The 26,435-nt window shown below is 40.0% G+C and overlaps 2 protein-coding genes across 2 annotated transcripts in view; both read left to right on the forward strand.

The window, feature by feature from the left end:
* LOC100115126 (troponin C, isoallergen Bla g 6.0101) overlaps positions 1 to 26,435 on the forward strand; it is a 330,323-nt gene that overhangs the window by 136,269 nt on the left and 167,619 nt on the right. The window lies entirely within an intron of this gene.
* Positions 684 to 2,383, forward strand: LOC116416439 (AAC-rich mRNA clone AAC11 protein-like). Its single transcript, XM_031925116.1, has 4 exons — positions 684 to 1,548; positions 1,631 to 1,742; positions 1,831 to 2,044; positions 2,292 to 2,383. The coding sequence occupies exons 1-2, from the start codon at positions 1,053 to 1,055 to the stop codon at positions 1,687 to 1,689; spliced, it is 555 nt and encodes a 184-aa protein (XP_031780976.1). The 5' UTR covers positions 684 to 1,052; the 3' UTR covers positions 1,690 to 1,742; positions 1,831 to 2,044; positions 2,292 to 2,383.

Genomic DNA, 26,435 nt, shown 5'->3' on the forward strand with positions numbered 1-26,435 from the left:
AAAAGTCGTAGCAGATATTTTTAATACGTATCACCATGTAAATTAGATGTTTTAAGTACGCACTCAAGATGCGTACAAAAAATATGTATTCATTTTCAGCAGGATAAACATCCATAATAAATAAGCTCAATTAATATTGTTATTTACAACTGATAAAGTTTTCATGATATATTTTTTACAAACAAATCTAAAAGAATGATAATCACAAAAAAACTTACTAGCAATGAAGAATCAATAAAGGGACAAACGACGGATACTGTAACCCTGTAAGTATAAAATAGTCTCTCAGAAAGTTTTTTGTATTACAATTAATGATTATTTCATCTCATTGTATTTATAGGTTAACCTACAAATTTGTAAAAAATTTTCACAAAAGCAAAATTCAGAACGCATTCTACAAACATACAAGAGTCAAGTGTTAATGAGTAGTCGCTCAGAATTAGTTATTGAAGATGAATCAGATCAGAGTATGTTTAACGATGTACTTAAGTACACAAACACAGAATGTTTTGTTCAATTGACAGATTTTATCAAAGTAGCTGCTACGAATTAAAGAAATGGTACGTTAAAGTAAATAATTATAAATCAGCTTTTGCATGGAACTTTATATTGCTAATCAATACAAATAAACTTGTTTAATTCACACAGATAATTCTTATTTGGTATGTTACAGAAACAAATCCTATAGTTACAATAGAAAATGAAGAAGCAAATAATAGTTGCAGTAATGTAATGTCATTGTCCAAACCTATTTTGTTGAGTAGCAATCTAAGTCTTTCAAGCCTTGCACATGATAATCGGACTGCACATCCAGCGCAAAAAGCAAGAAAAACATTTGCAAAGCCACAAGAAATTTGTACTCCTTTAAAGAGTATACAGAACCAAACTTTAACACTTCGTTCATTAAGTAAAAACTCGTCTACTGCTCTTAATAGTCCTAACGGATCTGATGCCTTTACAACATCATCCGTAGAAAGACAAGAATTTCGAAAAAGATTGGCACGTTTGAGAGAAGTTTCTCCATCAGAGACTGATTCGCCACAATCTTCACAATGTGCAACACCAAAATCAGCAGTCCGAAAGAGATTTGCTCGTTTGCAGGCTACACAAAAAAATTATCATTGCAGGATGTAACAAATCAAGCTAGTTATTTAGAATCATCACATAACTTCCCAGCTGATAATACAAAGAAAAATGGCAAAAGTAGTCATTCAGAATCATCGCAAAATGTCGTAGCTAATATTACACAGGAAAATGATGGAAGAAATCATTTGATATCACCACCTAATTCGCCAGCCAATGAAATACAGAACAATGACATAAATTTGAGTCCGCTTATTCCAAATACACCATCTAATTCCCCAGCCAATGAAAAACAGAACAATGACATAAATTTGAGTCCGCCTATTCCAAATACACCATCTAATTTCCCAGCCAATGAAACACGGAACAATGGCAGAAATTTGAGTCCGCCTAATCCAAATAATATACCAAGTGACCGAGACGAGTCGAATGAATCTGATGGAGAGTCATCATCTGCAAGCAGTGGTAGCTAAATATTTTTTATCTACTTAATATTTAATACTTGATATGTAATTTTTGCAAAACATTTATGATCTACATTTTTCAGAAGCTGATGAGGAAGTTGAGTGTAAATATTTGTACACATACAAGAGAAAATTGATATGAAGCCAAATATTGCAGTGCACCATGCGAGATACGAAAGCGTTGATGATGATAACGTATGTATAATATTATATATATTAAAATAAGTATTAATAGCTCACAGCACTTCTAATTAAGATGTAAATTATTATCTGGACTTTTCAGATTTACCTTGGTGAAAATATTACTTTTGGAACTGACTCATGGCGCTTATCGAAGAACCTTAAATACACGCTTTTCTTAAGAGATCTAGCAGGTTATCTTTGGAGAAAGAGCATATTACCATACCGATGCCTTGATTTAAAAAAAGCAAAAAAAAACATGCCTAGAGGAGCTGAGCTAAAGCTTTGTTCACCTCGAAAATTGGACTTATACTTAAGTACGTATATTACTCTCACACACACACGCACATATGCACTCACGCACACGCACATACGCGCACGCACACACGCACACGCACACATGCACACGAACACGCACACCACGCACACGCACACATGCACACGCACACGCGCACGCAAACACGCACACGCACACGAACACGCACCCACACACATCACATACACGCACACGCACACGTGCATATGCATTGTCAATTTATGATTAATTATTATTTACATTTACAGGCGTATTTAAAGATTTTCTTAAAGTACATAAAAGGTACAAAAATATGTCTGATGATGACCACGATTTGATGATCAAGAACTCAACCGAAGTTATTACTTCTGTAATAAGAGATGAACGGTGAAAGATTTATTTAAATAAGCTTAAAAAAAGAAGAAGGACTGCTTAAATTTCCTTTTCATATAAAACTATGATAAAAAAAATGTTTTTTCTACCTTCTTAAAAATGTAATTTATTTTAACTAATAAAATGCTTTTCAGAATAACAAATTGTATTACCTTTGTATTCTGTGTGCGTAAAACTTAATTTTACCCACTGTTTGCAAATATAAAATAAAAATAACAATCGATAATGATAAGAGTGTATTACAACATTCAAATTTCAAATGATTATCAGCTGATTATCAGCTGATTATCACCTGACGTTTGGGCATGATTATCAGGTGAAAATCAGGTGATTATCAGGTGATTATCAGGTGATTATCAGGTGAAAATCGGGTGATTATCAGGTGAAAATCAGGTGATTATCAGGTGAAAATCAGGTGATTATCAGGTGATAATCAGGTGACTTTTTTCAGTAGGGTCCACACAAGCCGTACGAGCTTTGCCATATGTTTCAATTATTCAAATTATTTAGTTTACGCCTAAATATTAATAATTTTGTATCTTACATTCGAAAAATTGATTGATTTATTGATATTTTCATGAAATATAATTCTCACCTATAAAAAATGCACAAGAGTTACTTTTAGGAAATTTAAAATGGCCAGTTTTTTACATTTTACTTAGCCAGTTTTTGCCTTTACGGCCATTTTAAATAGGTGCTTTTCTACCAGGGTATGAAAATAATAATTAAGCTGTATGTAAAAGTATATTATATATATATATATATATATGTGTGTGTGTGTGTGTGTGTATGAAATTGATTTTGTTATTTGCAGTTGCCGGTGTAATATTTTGTGGCTCGAGTATATGTGCTTCCGAGCGTCTTGCGTGCATTGCGTGGAGCGCGGCGCGTAATTTATTACAATCTAACCTTGATAAAGTGTTTTGAGTATTTAAAATTATGTGATATTTTCTTTGTTTTAGATAGCCTGATATCAGTTCGAATTTCTAAAGTAGAAATAAAAATGTGAATAAGAGTAGTTTTCGTCAGAACTTGAACGTATAGTGTCCACCGCTGCGCTATGTGCTTATCGTGGCTCGAGTGTGCGCGCGTCGAGCTTCTCTCGTGCATTGTGCTGAGTGCCGCGAGTACATTTTTTTTTCTATATTCTTACTTAGCTAAAGTGCAGAAGATTGATTTGTATGTATCGGTCTTTCCGAGGCAGGTTTTTGTGGTGAGAAAGGAGAGAATAAAACTTTAAAACATTTTCTCTTTTCTTCTCAATGTTTCGACGGACAATGCCGTCCTCATCAGGAGACTGAAGTGAAAATTGTATTCATTAGAACTTGTTAGTGTATAATAAAGTATATCCAATGTGAAATCAAACTTACAATTATGGAGAAAATCGGTATAAAATTTTGTCGAGAAGGCGCTTCCCCGCTGCGTGACGGGGGGAACGTAGGTGAACAGTGTTTCTCTCTCAGCTGTTCTCTAGATCTTTATCTTTCTTGTCTTTGCCTTTTATAATGATGTTTTTTATTTGGCTATTTATTTTCGGCACAGTTTTTATGTTAAAGGCCTTGAATGTATAACTGGTCTGCTCGTAGAAATCTTGAATGTAGGGTAGGCTTACAATATTGCGTTTTTATTACTGCTAATCTGTTGCCTTGACAATGTGTTTGATGTTATCGTTGACATTCTTTTTCGTCGAAAAAACGTATTCTCCATAAGTAATTCACAAGCTAACAAGATTTTACTAAGAGTTATCTATAGAGTGATTTTACATCGAGGCTGATTAAGCGGTGGTTCAGTGGGACTGCAATGTTTTTAATTTTTTCAATGTAATCATAGCTGTTTTCTACGTATAAGACAGGTTTTTTAATGCTATTTTGTAATATTGTGAGGAGGCTTTTCAAAAAAAAAAATACGTAGGTGAGCCTATTGTTGAGATAATGTCGTAAAGCGATATCTTTTTTGTGAATTTTAGGTAGTCCATAACATTTTGGCAAGGTAGCGTCTGTTTGTGTGAATTTAAATTGTATTTTTTCCGAAAAAGCCATTTGTGTTCCAATTGTTCATGAATTTCTTGACTTTACTCTGGATTTTTGATAATGGATTTTTCGCTATTTCAGTGTATATATTTTTGTCTAACAATTGTAGTTCCATTTTTTCGATGTAATCGGATCTTAACATCGCAACGGTCACATTGCCTTTATCGGCTAAAGTGAACATGATGTTCTTGTTATTTTTAATAAAATCTTTAGTACCTTGTAATTTTTTCTTAAAAATGGTGTCTTTTATTTTTGTGTGTTTAGTTTTGTGCCTGTGTTGTGTGATTTTTTTTTTTTATGAGTATATTTTGTATGTCATTGGCGGTTTTATCTGGTAAGTTATTATAAGTATCCACCTGCCTTCGTTAACAAATATATACGAAAAAGAATGTCAAGGATAACATCAAACACTTGGTCGAGGCAACAGATTAGCAGTAATGAAAAACGCAATATTGTAAGCCTACTCTACATTCAAGGTTTCTACGAGCAGACCAGCCATACATTCAAGGCCCTTAAAATCAAAATTGTGCCGATAATAAATAGCCAAATGAAAAACATCATTATAAAAGGCAAAGACAAGAAAGATAAAGATCTGCAAAACAACGTTGTCTATAAACTTGAATGCAATGATTGCTCTGCAACGTATGTAGGCCAAACCAAAAGGAATGTGTGTATACGTATAAATGAAGACAAAAAATTAAACAATACTGTAATTTAGAACACATCAATAATGTGAATCAAACTTTTAATTTTGTAAATTACCACATTAAAGACAAAGAGAACAATTTAAATAAGAGACTTGTTTCCGAAATGCTACTCATACACCTACAATAAAACGTTATCAATAAGAAGAAAGACACACGAAATCTAAATACAGTATACACACATCTTATAAGTCAGCTAAAAACAAAACATACATCGGAAGAAAGCGGAAGAAATTGTCAACACGACCTCTCGACTCTCTTCTCGCTACTCCGCGCTATATAAACACGACAAAAATTTCGACTCGCGCGAATTACAATCGAACAGCTGAGAGAGAAACACTGTTCACCTACGTTCCCCCCGCCGCGCGGCGGGAAAGCGCCTTTTCGACAAAATTTTGTACCGATTTTCTCCATAATTGTAAGTTTAATTTCACACTATACATACATTATTATACAGCAACAAGTTTTTAATAAATACAAATAAATACAATAAATATAATTTTTACTTCAGTCTCTTGACGAGGACAGCATTGTCCGTGGAAACGTTGAGAAGAACAGAGAAAAAGTTTTTTTCTCACCTTTCTCACCACACAAACCTGCCTCGGGAAGACCGAGACAGACATATCAATATTCTTGATTACCACTGAGGGACAAAATCAGACACAGAAAAACCATTTTCTCTAAAATATTGTTAGCCAAAGTGTATTTGGCGTGTCACGGACGAGCAGTATTACTGCAACTGCAAATGGCTATCTAATTCTGAGCACTTATTGCCCATGGTATTTAAGTGGCGTGAAACGGCCGCATTCTTCCCTGGTTACATTTTTTTTTTTGCTTAAGTCAAGTCTTATCGCGTGATTGTTCGCTGTGTCGTTTGGAGTGGCTTAAACTTTCAATAATTTTAGTATTTAGGACCCTCGGGATTGCACATTTCCACACTATGATTGCAAGGTGAAATTCTAATAATGATTTAGCTTTTGAATAATGTCATGAAAGGTTTAACCTGTGCCTAGCGTGTCTGTGTGTATTTTATGTAGATTTTTTGTTACTTTGAGGGCGATTTCATTCAATTAATTTGAAAAATGTTTTGCCTCTGGGTATTATTGAGTATAGTGTAAATGACAATAGTTACGTTAGGATACAATATTGTAAATTCTAGACACGGTAAATCTCACATTATTCGTGTGAGTCGTACGACCCGTGTTTAAATGTAAAATTTCGGTTCCATTTAATTCGTGTGTCAAGTATTTAATTTTAGTGTAGTAGATAAAAAAAGGTGGATACATATTAAATAATAATAATATTTGAAGCGCCATTGCGCGCCCTATGGACGCGAAAATGAAAGAAAAAATTCTTACTTAAAAGATCGTACAGAAATCTCCCTCTGCTTCGTAAAAAGCGGTGATATTCGGCCATTTAGAATGGACCATGGAGGTTTTTCGGGTGGTCGTGTGTTGATGACATAAGTGTTGTCAATATAGCCATTCTCATTGACTATATTGTCGTTTGATTGCTTCGCTGTAATGCGCTCGATTAATTCCACATGCGGTACGGTTATTTTGATGGAACAGTGAGCTATATTGTAACGATATATGTATAAAGCATCGCTTCTGTATGTGGTGACAGAAGTTTTAAGTAATTGCAAATCTTTGTCTTTTACTGATGCAGACTTAAATAACTTCAGAGATGAAATATTTGTTTTTTTCCTTCTTTCTTCACAGAAAAAAGAGTGAGCCTGGGAGGACACCGGCACTCGTGTACAGAATCAGGAAATTGAATTATGCCAATACAGTGCATACGCGTGCCATTAGGATACACAATCGTGCCGAATGAAAGCAGTCTGAGCGAAGCCGATGGAGTACAGACCCGGTGCTGTTTTGGCACCAGTTCTTGTTCTACGCGCTGCCTCGTTCGCAACATGTACGCGCATAGTGTCACAAAGGCATTTTTCTATTCGGTTCGGCATGTAGCATCAGAGTTCGAGTTGTGGCTTATTATATGTTTGTTATAATTTTGTTCAAAGGTGTATCAGTGATACACCTTTAAATACAATTATAACAAATATAAGTGCATCATTTCCAGTTTAGATGTTTTTTTTAAGTTGAATTTCTTTAATCCAATATGAATTGTAACGATTGTTCTCACGCTGTCTTCAATTTAAATCACAATGTCTTAACGTAAGAAAATAAGAAGTTACAAATTTGATTTAAAAATTATACAGTTTGAAAATTTCTCCTTTTTTTGTTTTCACTTTCTTATTTTGGTTTAGTTTCAATTTCAATAAAGAGTGAATGTAAATAAAATAGTTTTTCTTATTATAAACAAAATTTTCAACATGGGCGATTATCAATCCAATGAAATTGTTGATATGATAATGATCTTAGGTGAAACCCAAAACAATGCCAGAGCCGCGGTACGACTCTACGCTGAATGCTTTCCTCTAAGAAGGCGTCCTACTCAAGACACATTACTCAGATTACTTCGAAGAGCTCGTGATGGACATCTTCGTCGTCAACGCATACAACGAAAATGATCCTAATGTTATAGCCGCCTTAGCAGCTGTTCATCTCAATCCACAAATTAGTAGTCGACAAATTGAAAGAGAAATCGGTATACCACGAAGAACAGCATTGAGAATTCTCAATAATCTCCACTATCACGATTACCACATAAGATTAGTTCATGAGCTGAGGCCACGCCATTTTCTAATGCGTATTAACTTTTGCCAGTGGGCTTTAGGAGTTTTACAAAATAATCCAGATTTTTTCAGATTTGTTATGTTTTCTGACGAGGCTATATTTCGCAGTGATGGTCAATTAAATAGGCACAATAGTCACTACTGGTCACCTATAAATCCCCACTGGTACAGGGCTATTAACCATCAAAACCGATGGAGTTTAATGATGTGGTGTGGGACCATTAATGGTTACCTGATTGGGCCATATCTTTTCGGTCAAAATGTTAACCAGAATAGCTATTTGGCATTGCTCAGAGATCGACTGCCAGAGCTTTTAGAGGATGTTGACTTTCGGACGTTTCGGACGTAAAATTTCCTGTTCTTTCCGAATCTGCTATCAAAAATAGGCGTTCCTATTTAAAAAAAAAATTTGACCTTCAAATGACCTTGAAATTTGAGTTCAAGGTGATAAATAATTGTACAAAAAGATGTCCCCCTTGATCCTGGACAACTTTCATCTGAACAATTTTTCTGTTCATGGCTTAATTTAGGAGTTATTAGACTGATTTGATTAAAATGGCCCACCCTGTATAATAAGCTACAACTAGAACTCTGATGCTACACGCCGAACCGAATGGAAAAATGCTTGTGTGACACTATGCGCGCGCATGCTTCAGAGAGAGCGCGCTGCGAACGAGGCAGCGCGCAGCACAAGAACTGGTGCCAAAACAGCACCGGGTCTGTGCTACATCGGCTTCGCTCAGACCGCTCTCATTCGGCACGATTGTGTGCCCTAATGGCACGCGTATGCGCTGTATCGGCATAATTCAGCTTTCCTGATTCTGCACACGAGTGCTGGTGTCCCCCCAGGCTTACTTTTTTTACCGTGTTCAAATGGGAAAACATTATTTTGTATATGTACATATATTTTTGAGAGGCATTTCTGCTCTCACCGTATTTGCTTAATATGTTGCAACCTACCAAACCCTCAAAATTTGTGGGGAGGCTATCGGGGACAATATGAATGTCGCAAATAATATCGTCATTTGTCTTTATGTTCAATTTTCCCAAAGTTGAAATTTTCGTGTTTAATTTCCCTACTGCTATGTCTGCTTTAGTTATTAGTATATTCTACTTGATTAAATTCGACGACTTCTGAGTATGGCTTGCTGATTTCTTATCACCGCTATTGTTTCGGCTTTCGGTGTCGCCTGATTTGCTGTGTAGTTTCGGATTTTCCGTTACTTGAAAACTCTGTGAAATTTTTTTTGGCTCGTTATCGGGTCTCATATCGTCCATATCGTATGAGTTTATTGTATTATTATTATAATTACTATAGTTACGTAATCGATGTGAGGCCCAAAAGTGAGTGCAGTGTCAAAAAGGACTCCAAGGTCCTTCACGACATCAACTATGTCGAATGCGACCGGGGTGGGGGGGGGGCCAATGTCATAGCCAAAGTAAAACGGCCGCGAACTCCTGTGAAAAAATAAGACATTGCATTTGTTAATGTTTAAGCGCAGGCCATTCTCCTCAGACCAGGACACCAGGGCATCGAGATCGGACTGCAGCAATTCCAAATCCGTTTGAGACTCAATACATGATAACAATTTTACGTCATCCGCGTACATAAAAATGCGAGAATTTCTGATACGAAGGACTAAGTCGTTAATATAAAGACAAAACGACGGCGGTCCCAGGTGTAAACCCTGGGAAACACCTGAGGTAACACGAACAATCGGCGAGATACAGTCTCCAAAACGGACCGCCTGTGAGCGACCAGATAGGTATGACGCAAAGAGCTAATGGAGAATCCCACGCACGCCAAAGTTCCAAAGCTTCGACAACAGTCTCAAATGATTGATCCTATCAAAAGCCTTAGACATATCCGTGTATAAGGTGTCAACCTGCCGATGCTCAGCGAGAGCATCTGATAAAAAGTCATTAAAGATAAGGAGATTGGTGAGCGTGGATCTCCCCCTAACAAAGCCATGCTGCTGGTCAGCCAAACGAAGAGTAAGAGCACCAGCTAGTTCGTCCGTCACTAACCCTACTGAAAAAAATCAGATGACAATCAACTGATAATCAGCTGATAATCAGCTGATAATCATGCCAAAACGTCAGCTGATTATCAGGTGATTTCGGCTCAGTATTTTGAATAAAGCAGATAGTTATAAATATGCGTTTATGTGAGATAAAATGTTGATGATAATCAGGTGATAATCAGGTGATAATCATTCAAAAGTTGTAACCTATAATATATTTATTATAAGTTGTTCAAAATAAGTAAAATGTATAAATTTCAAATAATGCGGGCCACTACTGGTGTTACCATCAGGATTATAACACAAAAACTCTGGCTGTGAGCTCCAAAATTTTTATTTTTTAACAATTAAAAAAAATTTGTTTAAATTAAATTATTGAAAAACAAAAATATTGGAGCTCACAGCCAGAGTTTTTGTGTTATCATCCTGACCCACAGTAGTTGCAAATGAAAGAAAATGCCTCTCTTTCTTTTTTGTTCGTGTTTGCTAGTTTCACGGTGGTAGAATTGATTGCTGCTTGATTTTCTGTATTTTCATTTTTGTTGATACGCGCACTTTGTTTACATTCGTACTCTTTTGCGATTCTAATGGCTTTATCTAGCGACTTTGGATGATCGCTGCAGCGCACCTGATAATCAAGAGGTGGACGCAGTCCAAAAAGAAATTGTTGTAGTGCCTCGGAGTTTGCATTACGCTTTTCGTATACTTTGTCATAATTATCGATACATGGGGCCAATTCGTAAATAGTTATTAAATTATTCAATAATTTTTGCGTTCGAATTCCGTAGTTGCCCGCTTTTTCACCCGGTGATTATCAATCATTCAAATCATTTAAATTCAAGGTGTTTGAAAAAGTTTCTTGCGCACAGGGCTTCGACTAAATAAATCCCAAAAATTCGAACATACATTTTGAGCCGTACCTAACAAATGTTAATATTTTTATCACGAGTACTGTCATTGTTCATCTGTAATAAATCAAGAATTTATTAAACAGTAAAATTTTTTAGAGAAACCCATAATTTAATAATATTTATATAATTAAACAAATTTTTCCAGAACAAATACCTTAAATAACAATTCTAACTTCTTTTCAAAATTTTTTAAAGTATAAGTGTAAAAATTCTCGAAAGGATTAATATAAATACCTTGCGCTAGAAACTTTCTGAAGTCAAATGAATAAGTTTCGATAAGTTTCATGAGAAAAACGCGTTTAAAGTTTTATTTTTTTACGCAATCTAATGTAAAATATTTCCTCAACTCAACCGTCTATAACATTGGTATAACTTTAAGTTCTTACATCAGATTGGTCTCAAAATGTTTATAAAACTATAAGCAATTAAAATATATAATAAAAAAAAATTTTCGAGTTTTTGGCAAAAAATCAGGGAGATCCACCTTAAGGGGCCACATCACCTTTGAAATTAAAATCAAAATTTTTCATTAAAAATTTATAAATACTTATATAAATGAACCAAATTTTTATTACTATTCTTAGACATAATTACCTTTATTTTGATGGTTTTAGACCTTCTATATACCTCTATAATACCTATGTATAGTAGGGAGTCCATAATTCACTTGCCGTAAGATTCCAAAGGAACGAATGGTCCAAATGAGCTTAAACTCTAGGATATTGTTTAAAAGTACATTAGTTATGGTATGAATGAGGGGATTTGGATTAAATTTCATAGAAAAAACTTACATGATAGTTATGTTAAAATTAATCAAAAATTGATAAAAAAATCAGTAATATGCTTATAAAACTTTTTCTATGAAATTTTTTCTTAAGAAAGAATGGACTGCAAGAAAAAGATTCTACAAACCAGTTTTTGCAAAGATGTATTCCGTTAATCCAAAAGATCGAGAAAGATTTTATTGATGATTACTATTATTATATGAAAAGGAGCTAAATCTTTTGCAGATATAAGAACAATTGATAATATTACATATTCATCTTTCATGGAAGCAGCAGTTGCTAGAGGATTAATAAAAACTGATAAGGAATGAGATAAATGTTTACATGAAAGTACACAATTCTAATTTCCAAATACTTTATGTAATCTTTTTGCTTACGTTTATATATTTCATAATCCACTTAATGCCAGGAAATTATTTAATAAATATAAAAAACATTTTTATCATCCATCATTAACAAAAGAAATAGGCAAAAATTCTGCATTAATAATTATAAAAAATATTTTATCAATGGTCATAATTTAAATGATTTTAATTTACCTAATGTTATCCATTATTCGGACATCAAAGAAAAAATGAAATATGAAGACATGACTGTTACGGAACAGTTAATGGATTATGTATGTATCTTATATGATTTCACTTTATTATCTTAAAAACACTTAAAATTTTTATTACTATTAAAGAGGGTATTGAAAATCTCTCTATATTATAAAAAAGAGTAATGGAATCCATGATTCCATTACGCGCCTATGACGCCAAATAAAATAGAGACACACAAATATTTTTACACATACACACACCGCGAGCACCACCATCGCAGCAGCCACAAGTAGCAGTACTTCCCTACCACAGCATAATCCTACACAAATAAGAATAGAAGAGTAGCTGCAACTGCGCACGGGGCGTAGATTATCCGAACGAATGGCCGTCGTCGGAAAAACTGACACGAACTATCAACAGAATTAGAAAGATGTCATTGGACGAGCAAAACTACTTGGCGATATCCCTCAAATAGCGACAAGTTGATCAAAATAACCACGTGTCAAGCAAACATCGGACAAGCGCGCTTTCCCGAAAATAAATCGGGAAAATCCCACGTGACAGCGCGTAGGCGACAAAAAATGAGCAGGAGGGCTAGTCACGAGTCGATTTTCCTAAAACCGACAGTAATCAAATTTTACAAGGTCACGTGATATTAGAAAGAAAGTTGTAAGAATATCTCATATTAGGCACTCCTAATATGGGAAAAGAAGAAGAAAAGAAGCTCCAGTATATAAAGACCAGGAGCAAAGTGGTGAACAGAGTCAGTTTTACCGAAGTTGTCATCCGAATCGAATCGCTGCAAGTCGCCAGATCAGATCTTCAGTCTACACCTAATTTCCAGTTGTAACGGTCCGACTCATGCTAGCGACGCGCGAGTAATGCGCACACAAAAAATATGCCGAAAGGGAGTATATTAAAAAAGCGATCAGCGCCGAACCAATCAACGAGCAGCAGCGGTGGTGGCCGGGAAAGGGAAGCGGCAGCAGTAGCTCGGTGGCGCACTAAAGGGAGAATCGCGCAGCAGCTCTCTCTAATAGAGTTCGGTCAAAGCAATCATTTTGTACGCGAGTTAAGGTGCTGGTAATACATCCAGTTCCTTATACTTACAATTACAAACTAAATTAAAATTTTAAAATATAAAGGTATAGAATAATAAATTATGTTAAATATAAATAAATATATATATATATATATATATGTGTGTGTGTGTGTGTGTGTGTGTAACGGTTTAACTTTCCCCAAGAGACTGGATAGTCAGTCGATTCCAGGATCAGGATAGGGGAAAGGAGCAAAAAAGAGTGTGTTTTTATATTCTCAACAATAACAAAATATATTTCTTAATTAAACAATAGCATTTGGAATCAGTTGTTAAATCCCGGCTGAAACAGAAATCAATTATGCGTCTTGTTAAAAGTACTTCGTCTTTACAAGTAGAATTGTCTAAACTAACGCGGTTAACAATTTACAGGAATATATACGCGATTTCGTTACAAGAATGATTCGGTGTTCACGGCTGCGGTGTATCGGTTCGGTGGCGGTATGACGGGTTGGTGGCGGATTTTGAGGTTAGGAATTCATTCGGTACGGTGAAGTCGTGTGCGCACGGCTACGCCGATCCGAATGTGTCGTGTAACAACGATCTCGACATCTCTGTGTGTGCACAGTAACGGCCGGGATAGTGTCACGGTGTTTTGAGGTTATCCCTCGGATTTGTGGAGTCGTGAGAGCACGGCTTCACAAATCTTCGTCGCTCGTCTCGTTTTTCTCTCTATCCTATGTGCACACAGAGATAAAGCGAGTCGTGAGATGTCGGCGTATGGCTGGCTTTGTTGGTTAGGAATTTACCTTTGTTTCACCAGAACGTGAAGCACGACCGGGCGAATCGCCTGCGGAACTATTGTTACTTCCTTAACCCTGTGGGCAGACTCTCACCGTGGCAGAGGGAGACAGCAATGTGTCAGAATGTAGGTTAGGATTTTACGGTGGCACCGGGTGTCGCCTACGTGTGCTCACGTAGACGAGGCTTGGTGTCGTTAGGGTGTTCCGGGTTGCCTCGTTTGCTACGATGGCAATTCGGAGTTTCGGGTTTCGGTTCGTCTACCAAATCGTCACGTGGGCTCACGAGACGATTTCGTTGGCTTAGGTCTATCTCTCGCTGTTCCTTGTAGTACCGTGTGCGCACGATACTACCCGGAGTGAAGCTCGAGTAGAACTGCCCGTTGCGTCGCGCGATCCGCCTTACAAAGGCGCGCGGCGCGGATGTGTATAGGTGCGTTCACGGCGCACGCAGTGACGGGTCGTCGCTGAGTCGCTCGCCAGCTGCCGTGCTCCGTGCTCGTGCGGACTCGCCCTGCGGATGTTGCGCGTGCCGCGTCTATTGCGGCCGCCTTCACACGTATTTACATGTGCGAGACTCGTGTCTCGTCACACACACACACCCATACACACACATATATATATATATATATATATATATATATATATATATATATATATATATATATATATATATATATATATATATATATATATATATATATATATATGTATATATATCTTTTTCTTCTCTAGCAACCATATAGTACGACTTCAGAGGCAATAAGTCCTCTGAAGGTCAACTTACTTCCAGTTAAGACGAGTATCACAAACAGTAATACATCTGTTTAAGTGAAAATCTCTTGATATCAAGATTGATACTACCTCGATTAAACCTTGATTCCATCTTGATCGAAACGAATATCGAACGTGAATTGCAGGTTCGACAGGATAAACGTTGATAATGCATAAGTAAAGGGATCGATTGTTAAAATTTATAATCTATACAAACAGCAATTAAAGAACAAAAATTAAAAATGGCTGATCCAGAATGGCCGACCACTGCATGCGTTTTTGTACTATATGGCTCTGAAAATTTGTTTCTTGTCGTATATTTATTAACAGAAAAGTACACAGAAATAAACAAAAAAGCACATCAGTCCTAAGATTTTTAGAGTCGTTGAACACAAATCTGAACACCCCAAGCTCCCCGAGTACAATAATTTATTTCCAAAACACCTCGGCACATTAAAGGAAGGCAAGCTGAGCGCGGAATTAATCCAAAACCAAAATGCGTAAACTAAACTACCCCACGTTCCCCAAGTGAAATAATTTATTAAAATTACACCTCGGCACATCAAAGGAAGGCGAACCCAATTACTCCACGCTTCCGAAGTACGTAATTTTTTTAAAAAACACGTCAGCACATCGAAGAAAGGCGAGCAAAGCGAGGAATCTATCCAAAAACAAAATGCGTAAACCAACCTACCCCACGTTCCCCAAGTAAAATAATTTATTAAAACTACACATTGCACATCGAAGGAAGGCGAAAAAAGCAAGGAATTAATCTGAACCCAATTACCCTATGCTCTTCAAGTTTAATAATTTATTAAAGCTACACGTCGGTACATCAAAGGAAGGCATGCAAAGCGAGAAATAAACCTAAACCCAAAACACTTAAACCCACTTACCCCATACTCTCCAAGTTTAATAATTTATTCAAACAATCCCTCGGCAAATCAAATATTCTTTCGATGTACAGAGGTGTAGCTCAAATAAATTATTAAATTCTGGGAGCGTTGGGTGGTTAGATCAATAACCGGGCTCCAGCGACTAGCCTCTGCTCCTCGCGTCGGTTCTTGGTGCGAGTTGCCCATGTCGCGGCCTCCGGATCGAGCTGGTCCCCAGCTTCTTCGACGTACTGGTCGAATCGACCAAAGAGGTCGACCTTCCAGTCCTCGGTCTTGTTGACTGCGCCGCGGAGCTACCGTAACTCTTGGCGCAGGTCACTCCTGCGCTGTTGATGGCCCTCTCTTTCTCGGGTGCTGTCGACCGTTGCGACTGACAGCGCGGGCGAAGGAGTCGCCTTTCCCCACGCACCTTCTTCACCCAATAGGTCAGCGACCGGTTCACCAGTCCGCTCCTCGGCTGTCTCCTGGGGCTTGTATTTGGCCGCTTTTCTGGCCAAGGCTACCGTGGGTACCTCGACGACTGTGACGATCGTCTCGTCGAGCTCCGAGTCGAGCTCGGTTTCCGCGCAGCAGATCTCGGCGGTCAGGCTGATCAGGTCCCTGAACGCGCGCTGCACGGTCTCGTGCCGGTCTTGCGGCGCTGGTCTTCTTCTTGTGCCATCTTCAGTTGACGCGACGATACTAATCGGGGAAAGGAGAAAGAAAGGCCATGGTTATGATGATGGACATGATCATGAGTAATTATTATGAAGTACGCTTGGCGCGACGCGACACCCCGCTCGCGTCGTCCGCGGTAACGACGCCGCCGGATCGGGCTGCTTCGCTTTGTTCGCTTTGGTGGAACCCTTCGGTCGGCCGGGTTTTCGCTTTCCTACCTGCGGATTTATTTGTGCTAGTAGATACGCGTCACTGCGTGTGATCACGTTCACTTTCCTGAAATCTACGCAGAAGCGATATTCACAGTTTGCTTTTCGGACTATTTCCACTTGGCTTGAAAAAGCGCTGTGGAAGGGCTCAATTATTCCAGCTGCGAGCATAGCTCGCACCTGCTCAAACATTTCTTCCTCTATTTTTCTCGATACCGGAAAGTATTTCTGCTCGATCGGCCTGGTTGTCTGCACTTCGATGTGGTGCTCCATCCACATCGTGCAGCCGATCTTGTCTGAGTCTAGGCCGATGATTTTGTCGAGAAGTGCTCGGAGCGCTTCTCGCTGCCTGTCCTCCACGCCCGCTAAACCCACTAAGGCCAACTTTAGCGCGCCTTCCTCCATGGCGGCTAATTCGACGTCGATGTGTTCCTTATTTACTTTAAAATACAGCTTCGACGACGTTGGATCTAACACGGCCTTGAAAGTCAGCATAAAATTTACGCCAGCCATGCAGTCCGTCGGAAGATCCAGTTCTATTACGACACGGACTTTCTTGAGGCTGCCGACTTCGAAGGATAGCCAGACGTAACCTACGATCTTCGTGTAGCTGCCGTCGGCAATCTTAGCGCCGCGGCCTTAATTCGGCATTACCTACCGTCCTAGCGCACTTGCGAGTTGCAGTCCTATGGGCCCCATGCATACTCGTGATGCGCCGTTATCATATAGGGCTCTGAATCGGAAACTACCGAGTTTTGCCTGCATCCACTAGCGTTTTTCCTGGGGATTATCCTGGTCGCACGGGAGATTTTCGCTGTCTCCCGCGTGACTTTCCAGAATCGAATCTATCAACTCGTCCAAGTTTAGTTTGATTCTGACAGGCTCTGTTCGCTCATTGCTATACAGGCCTGCCTCATCTCTTCTGTCGGTTTTGACTGCTGACAACGATGAGAGCACGGCGGACTTCTGCGCGCTCTCGTCCGCCTGTTGCGCTTTTCCCCCCTGTTCGGGGTCCGACGCTCTGCTCGCGTCGATTCGTGCCTTCTCAGGCGAGCTACTGCTCGCCAAATGCTGATCGGTAGCGTCTGCTTCTCTAGGACGTGCACTCTCCTTCGTTGCTCTTGAAGCTTTGCGCATGGACAGTGACTTACTCTCTGCGCCGGCGACTATAGGGCTTGCGCTTCTACTCGCCTTCCTTACCTACGTGGTCTCCTTGTAGTTACGCGAGCGCGCGTCAACCGCTTTTACGCGCTCGCTTCTCCTTTTAGCTCCGAGCAATCTCTCTTGAAGTGCCCGGTCTTTTTGCACCTGTAGCAAACTGTCTCGCCCTTGCATCATCTAGCATTTTCGCGAACAATTTATTGCATTGCTGTCGTTTGCGTTTGACATCTCGACGGTTGCCACCTACGCAGCTGCGGTAGTAGGTTGTTTTCGCTTCGTCAGCGAGACGTACTCCGGTGACGCCAGTAGGGTTTGTTCTGGCGGTGGCGGTGCGCGGTATTCTTGTTCGCTCGCCAGTACAGTTTCTGCCTCTTCGGCTATTTCCCGAAAACTGTTCCAATCGTAGCAGTCCATTCTGGGGGTCAGCCTTTGTATTTCTGGTCTTAAATTCTTGTGCAATAAATCCAACTACTTCTCTAGTCTCGGTTAGGGCTTTATCTTCTTCATCATGCTTCCGAGGCACGTGATGAAGTCGCACACGAGCCCGCCCTGATACCTCTTCGCTGCGTCTGAAGCCAGGCGCTGGTGGAAGCGCCTGTTCGGGCCGTACCTTCCTGTTGCCGCCGCGTGGAACTCTTTTCAATTCCTCCAGTCTTCTTTATTGTTTTCGTACCACTCTGCAGCTACTCCCGTGAATACAAACTGTAACGCTGCCATTCTTTCCGTTTCCGTCATCTGCGCTAGGGCCATGTTTAACTAGAGCCTATTTAAAAACCTATCGATTCTGTCGGTCATAGTCCCGGCAAATTTTAATTCCACTTCCGGACTATCGTAGCGATGTCTCGAGCGACCTTGCTGACTGGTTTCCTGGTGTGGCGGAGCCATTGTTTATTGACTCTCGCAATTCTATCCAGTTTCGACTTAAAGACCGTCTTCTTGCGCCTGTTGATCGTGCGCTTGACGGGCGAGCATCCGCGCCCGTCGCAGCTATCTCGCCCGAATGTGACTCTTGCTGGTGTCTGCCCCGTCCCGCTATCTATGCGAATGCTGGAGGCTCGCGCCTCCATGCGTTCGTCTCTGATTTGGCCTACTGGGTTTTGTAGTTATCTCATCGTCTGGTGCATTTTCTTGAGGTAGTCGGTCAATCCCGGCGGCAGCTTGTATACTGTGCCGTCCGGTGCAACAAGGCCGTCGCTTGTCAGTTCTGGCTCGCTAACAGCCGCCTGTACTTCCTGGGGCGTGACTCTATTTTCTGTTAGCTGTTGCGTTTAGCGACCTGTGTAGCCACGATGCCACTACCTCATCCCCCAGTATGCCTGCCAACAGGTGCGTGCCGACATACTTGTTTCCAGCTTCCCCCCCGATGTCTTGATGAAACTTTGGCGCGCCTCCATGCCTTCTTCTTTTACCTTGCCTGGGTTCGGTTCTAAGGAGGCTTTCAAATCGGCTGACTCGTACTCCCCCATCAGACATTTCTATAGGTGCATCACCCTGTCCTCGTAGCTTCCGTCTTGTTTTAGACGTAGGCTCGACAAAGCCTTCTTCTTCTCGTTGTCGGTGAGATTCAGTACCCATCCTCCCACTTGTTCTTCTTTCTCGTCGCACATCGTCTGGTTTCTTCTTTGACGCACGCAGATTTACAATTTGCGTTCTGCAGGATCGAACGCGTGAATTCGCTTCTCGCAAGACCTATTTAATTTTCCGCTTTCGTTGGTGTCTCCAGTCGAAAAATGCAAAAAAAAAAAAACAAAAAAAAAACGAAAAAGAACCAAAAAAGAATACAGTCGAAAATAAAATAATAATCGTGCAATAAAAAAAAAGAAAATAATGTTTAAAAGTTATTTTGTCAACTCAAAAAATACACATGACCAATCGTATCGATTGTCCGACCAGGGACACTGCCCCTTTTGTCTCTATTTTATAGGGTTTTTACAGTGTTAGCTAAAATAAGAAAACGCGAAAATCATTCCTAACTATTACGCTCGCTTGATCCTGCGTTATAGTCAGCGCGAGTGTCTCGCTCGCTCGGCAGGCAGTTTCAAAATTTTGCTCAAAGCTCGCTGCTCCGAGCTTCACTGAGAGAGTCTAACTTGCGAGTCTACCACACTTACACTCGTTGTACACTCCTGCCGAGCAAACGCTTGCTTTGGTTGCGCGCGATGTAGACAAACGCTGTTTACGTTCGCGCCGCTTGCTCGCCGTTGTCCTCTCGCTGCGGTTCGTTGCGTGTGTTGTTGCCGCGCTCGCTCCGAATTCGAATTTCCGGGATGCAATTTTTCCGTTCGCGAGACGAGCCAAGATTGTCTTCTCTTAAATTCGACATTATTTTATCCCGCACCGGCCTACTCCTATTCTCTCGCTCGTTGCCTGAAACGTTGAGGCGCCAGTTTGTAACGGGACAACTGGACTTGTGCACGGCGGCTGCGAAGTCACCTCCGTGTCACCGATCAGTTTATAACTATAACAACTAATACGCCACGGCTTTCCCTCGATGATGCTAGAGTCGTCGACGTACGTTAACCGTCGGTACAATGACGACTCCGTACTATGCAGCTGGGTTGCCCGCGAATACAAAATGCACGGCGAGTGAAGCTCGCCGCGCTTTCTCCGCGTCCAGGGTTTCTCGACTATCACCGGCATCGACGGTGCCGCGACTCTTTAGTCTGGTCTAACCCTGCCGAGTTCATGAGCGGAGTATAGAAAGAACGTGCTTTTAGGTTGACAATACAAACACTGTTTGTTGTAATGATAAGTAGTATATTAAAGTCACTTGATATGCTACAATAGATTATGGGCGGCGCGCGAGAGGACTGATTTTGATAGACGAGCCGAGCGTTCGGTGGCCCAAACCTCGGCTTCGGCATCTGTAGTACGCGACGGTAATAATCGGGAAGGAGGCATCCCTCCTAGCCAGGCTGCACGGCTCCTTGGTGGGCTGGATGCTGTTGCTGCGAGATCTTGCGTCTGCATGATCGCTGAGGATGATCTTGGCCTCGTGGTGTTTCGTGCTCTCGCCTCGACGATGCTCGATACCCGGGGTTTAATGTCTCGGAGGCGCGCACGTGTCCGAACGATACGCTATCTCGATTCTATCTGAATTCGAGCGCGGCCTCTCGCGTGCGCATCTCCGCTTGACTTGGCAACACTGCGCCTGGCTGCCGAGCCATCATCGCGCGACCAAACGAGCGCGCGCGATACGAATTCGTCGCCGCTCGTTACACAATATATCTTGCCTCTACAAAAAAAAAAAAAAATCTGCGTAATATTTATAAAATATTTTCAAATCTTGAAAAGAAAATGTATCTTAATTTCGTAACATTTTTTATAATCTTTTATTCCTATATTGCTTGTGAACCAAATTAAAATATTTTTTATAAATATTTATGAAATATTTTGAAATGTTTTAGATACATTTTATGACGATTTATGTACATATTTAAATAAAATATGAATGCAACATTATAAAATCTTTTAAAGAAAATGTATCAAACTATTTATTTATCAAAGTATTTATTCAAAATATTTTATTAACTTTTAGAAATATTTTAAAAATCAATTATTTTAAGATGTTTTCAACATTTTTTATAATATTTCATTTTAATATTTTTTGTGAACTAAATTAAAATGTTTTTGAACAATATTTACCAAATATTTAAAAATATGTTTTAGATATATTTTATTGTGATTTATGCAAATATTTTGATAAAATGTTTGTGCGCCATTATAAAATATTTTTCACAAAATATGCCCGAATTAAACGAAAATATATTTAAAAAAAATATTCCTAAAATTTTTTAATGTTTCCCTTACAATATTTACAATCACATATTTTAAAAATATTTTATGACTGTGGGTCATATATTTCACGAAAATGTTTGTTTAACAGTTTTAAATTGTTTTAAAAATGTTTCTAAAATATTTTAAAATATACAAATCTTTTACAATATTATGTGCTATTAGGGAAGCGACGGCTTGCTCTCGCTCGGCTCTCTTTAATGTTCATTCTATTTAAAAAATATATTTTTTGTATAGAACCATCGTGACTTGATGTGTAAGTGGGTTGTAATCAAGATAACGTTCTCGTCTTCGCATGCCATCCTCCGCTGTGCTGAAGTATTCACTAAATGAGTATTCTCCCATGAAAATTCGTGTTTGCTGAAAAAAGAGGCCAAATAAGAAGGTTCACCAATCCGAGTTAGCCTGTATAGTAATATAGCCTCAAAGTAGAGCCTTCTCGAATCGATGCGAAGCCATTCAAGACACCTCCGGTAGGGACTGATGTGTTTATCCCTTCTAACCCCGAAGATTAATCTCACACATGAATTGCTCAGTCTCTGTACCCGTATACGTTGTTCGTTCGACGCGTCTAGGATGGTCACAGTACAGTAATCAATGTGTGGTTGTATCAGTGTCTCGACTAGCCTTCTGCGATGGGCCTCAGTAGTGCAGCCCCTGATAAACCGCAGGCTGTACAGGGCTTTGTTGACTTTTTTCGTGATGGCATCCACCTTCGGTTTCCAAGTAATTTTGCTATCCAATACAACACCGAGGCTTGCGACCGTCTCACTGAATGGGGCGATCACTCCGCCTCAAGCAAGTTCCGTGATTTAATATCATTAACGTTCTTCATGGACCTAAAAAATATAGACTTGGTTTTGCCGGAGTGAAGTCGCAGACCGGAGCTCTCCGCCCAGTCAGAAACCAGCCGTGCCGCTTCTGCCAGTCGAGCTACGACATCTAGGAAATTATCTTTGTTCGTGTGTAGATAAATCTGAAGGTCACCCGCGTAAAAAAGAGGTTTAATTGTGGTACCGTCAAGTATGGTTTGCAGGTCGTTAACATAGAGACTGAACAGCAGGAGTTCCAGGACAGAACCCTGTGGAACTCCCGGATTGGTTTCAAGCCACTCTGAGGTTCCGTTTTTATTCGAAATTAGCATCTGAGATCGCCCCTGTAAATGTGATTTAATCTACAGCATAGCTGCCCTGGAGAACCCCAGCTGTCTCAGTTTAGATAGTTATTTAGAAGGTGAGATGGTGTCAAAGGCCTTGCTGAAGTCAAACAGCAGCATAAGCGTCACCTTATTGTCGATTGCCATGCGTACGTCGTCGGTCAAATTTAATAACAGATTGATATAGCAAGAACGACATCGCTCATACTGACAGGACTGAAAGCAAAGCCCTTCTCGCTTGCAAGTAAAATAGTGTCCGTTGCACCGTATATATTTTCGAGGGGTGAAACCGATACTCCTACGAAGTGCTCATTCAGCTCCCCTGGCGTGAAACCGAAAAATCCCTCCTCCTCACGCCTAGGCAAGAGGCCGAGATGACGCATTACCGTCCATATATTCTTATTTTAATCAAGAGCGTCCGAGAGTTGTTGGCGAAGGAAGGAATCACGCTCCTGAGCAGAACGCATGTCGACCTTGTTAGTGAGTCGAAGAACCTCATCGAAAAGCTCTGCTCTGCCCGTGCGCTCATAGCGCCTGAGTGTAGCATTGCGTTTGTTGATGAGGAGCCTCAGCTCTGGTCCATACCAAGAAGCATATTTCCTACGTGGGTAAACCGTTTTCAGAGGCGCCAATTCATCTATTGCTAATTTTAGATTATTGTTAAGAACGCTTAAAGCGCCCTCCAGATCAGTTTCGATGGAATTCATGGCTGTCCAGTCGCAACAAGACAAGAGGTCGACAAGGCTAGACGTGTCTATGTACTTGTAATCACGGTAAGCAAAAGAGTCTCTCACGGGACTGGGAGCGTAGATGTCTAGCGAGACATCTATGACACAATGCTTGCCGAAACTAGGCAGCCACTTATTCCTAAAATCCAGGATCGAGTCGTTCTCATCGGTCATGATAAGGTCAATCCACGTGTGAGGTGATGAGGTGTGATGCGTGGGGCCATGTTGGATTATCTGCAAAGAAAGCTCTTCAGACAAGCGCCTGATGGTAGTAGCATCATCGGACCGTGACAACAAGTCTGCATTCAGATCACCTATTATTTTATGGCTATATTCGCCGCAGAGATCTCGTAAAATACTAAAACGGTTGGTGTCTTTTTGCATGGGGATTTTCGGGGGTCTATAAATAACTCCGAGTAAGACTGGAGGTGAGCCACCCTGCTCTATACTACAAAAAAGGTACTCAGGGATGTCAGGTTTACCGGGTCCCTGAGTTTCTGAGGATGCCAATTTATTCACTTTTAAACCATTTCGTACGAACAGGGCGATCCCACCGCCATTTCTGCTTCACGACCGAACAACCCCTGATCTGAATGAGACTGTCGTCCACAATTGAGCTATGTCTCCGCGAAACCAAAAATGTCGTATGAGGCATGCTCCGCCATGAAGAGACGAATACTTTCGATTCGAGCTCTGATCGAGTTTACATTTAAAAAACCAGTCTTAAGGCTATTCGCTACCCCCCGAGCCCTCGACTGGCCCCGCTAGTCAGCATGATGAGTCGGGTGATGATGATGTGAATGATAGTGATGACTGTGATGGTGAAGATGAAAGTGCTGATAGTGATAAGGTGGATGATGGCAATAATGCGGCTGCGGGTTTGCTTTTCAGACCGGTTTCCGGTAAGTCTCGTAGAGTAGAGTCTCCGTTGTCGTCACGTCTCAAATTGGCAGTCCCGCGTGTCTGATACGCCGTGTGGATGAATTGCAGATCAGCAGCCGACGCAAAAACGTGCACACGCTCCCCCCCCCCCCCCTCGCCTAGCCAAGAATCTGCTACCTGAATGCCAGACATATTTAAAGCCCAGCACCTGTGCTATTGGCTTCAAATTTTTATAGAGTTGAAATTTTTCATGGTGCAATAGTTCGTTGATGTATATTTTACGAGCTGGCATACAGATTGACGCAGACTTGCCAAGCAACTCAGGTTTTATGTCCTTAGTTGTGAGGTAGTTATTAGCGAGCGCCCGCTTGGCCCTCAGTACATCTCTCACCAGTCCTACCCCCAACAACGCATTAAAGCTGTGTTTTTTGTTCCGCAGGTGATCAAGGGCTATCTTCGCTAACCCATCCACGCGGCATGAGCGTACGCGCGTTAATGATATCCTCGCGTGAGAGAGAGAGAGAGAGAGAGAGAGAGAGAGAGAGAGAGAGAGAGAGAGAGAGGAGGACGGTGCTGAGCACCGCGAAGGCAATATCATTTAATGCCTCTTGAGAGGTAACAATTTCATTATTTAACCCATTAAAAGCCAGGCAAAACCTGGCAGAGATATCGAGAAACGAACTGTGCCATCCTTTGCATAACCAAAATAAAAATACCCGTGTTTTTTCTTTTGTCGATCACAATTGTTGATTGTAATAATTTGTAATAATTATTTAAACAAATAACCCAAAATGTTGTAATTTTGCAAAACTGAATGCGGATATCGATTCTACGGGCAAAAACACGACAAAAACCTATGTAACTTTTTTTTGTCAGAGTTCAATTTGTTAGTGTAAAATAAGGATAAACAATCGTGCGCAAAGTAATAAAAGTTTCAATAAGTTTCCGAGTTATGAACCCAATTATGGCTCATTGCCGTGATCTTCTTTGTGTTTTCTGCAAATAGGTTAGCAACATTTCGTACAGAACCATTCAGTTCTCGTCGAACACGTACATATCCCGCATTTTTTCATACTTCCTTGTTTCATGATGTGTTCTGAAGAATTTTCAGGTTTCCTCTTTTCCCTGGGAATACGTACTGATGATAGTTTCTGAATGTAATATTCACAAACTTCTTGAACAATATCTTTGGAACCTTTCTTTTCATCCGGATGGAGTTTATTGTAAAGCACCATAGCGTTCGCTAAAGATGCTTGAATAAGTCGTATAAAAAGACTCCATGTCAATTTTTTACCTCTTACCGAAGGCATCAGAGCATTACAGTGTTTATCGTGGAGATTGACACCACCCATGTGTTGATTGTACATGAAAAAAGAATGAGGGAAAAGAATGGAATTTTTCGACGATTCCTGACATCTTTGCATTGCCATTTTCGGTTCATCCCCATATTTAGTTGAGAGAATCGATACGCGTTTGGAATCCATTACCGTAATGAAATTCAACCCTGAATTTGCTTCATGCTTAGAAATAGTGGTTCCTCTTTCATCTTTTTTTGGCATTTCGACCTTCTCTTTCACGCGATTCTGCCGGACAGTGCCTGGTGATGATAAACCATTCTTCTTCAAATGTATCATTAGGTCTGGATTAGAGAAAAAGTTGTCAAAGTACACGTGGTATTTACTCAAATCTTCTTTTTCGAGTCCTTCTAACATAGTAGAAAGTAATTGTATTACTACTCTTGAACCCAATCCAACAGAAGCTAAAACATTTTGTGTGTTATTCCCCGATTTACCTGTGTAAATATCGAGGTCATAGATGTATCCATCAGAAGAACAAAGTGCCCACATCTTTATTCCAAACCTGATAGGCTTATTCCTGATACACTGCTTAATACCAAATATACCGAAATATTTCACCATTACCTCATCTACCGATAGGTTGTAGTCGAAGAAACCGAATTGCATGCAATTCTCACGGAACATGTCATACATCGTTCTTACTTTCCAAACATTGTCAGTTGGATTTTCATCTTGATGTTTATAAATCGAATATTCTTCTTGATGGTAACAAATTTATTTCCCGTCATAAGTTTGGTAATGATTGGACACTCTAGGATTCGTTTTGTTGACCAATAATCATATAGACGTTTTCTAGAATTGAAAATAGTAATCATTAGGATTACAATATATTTTTCTAGATCATTTTTAGACAAATCGAAATGATTCTCAA

The sequence above is a fragment of the Nasonia vitripennis genome (assembly GCF_009193385.2).
Source record: "Nasonia vitripennis strain AsymCx chromosome 2 unlocalized genomic scaffold, Nvit_psr_1.1 chr2_random0005, whole genome shotgun sequence".
Taxonomy (NCBI): domain Eukaryota; kingdom Metazoa; phylum Arthropoda; class Insecta; order Hymenoptera; family Pteromalidae; genus Nasonia; species Nasonia vitripennis.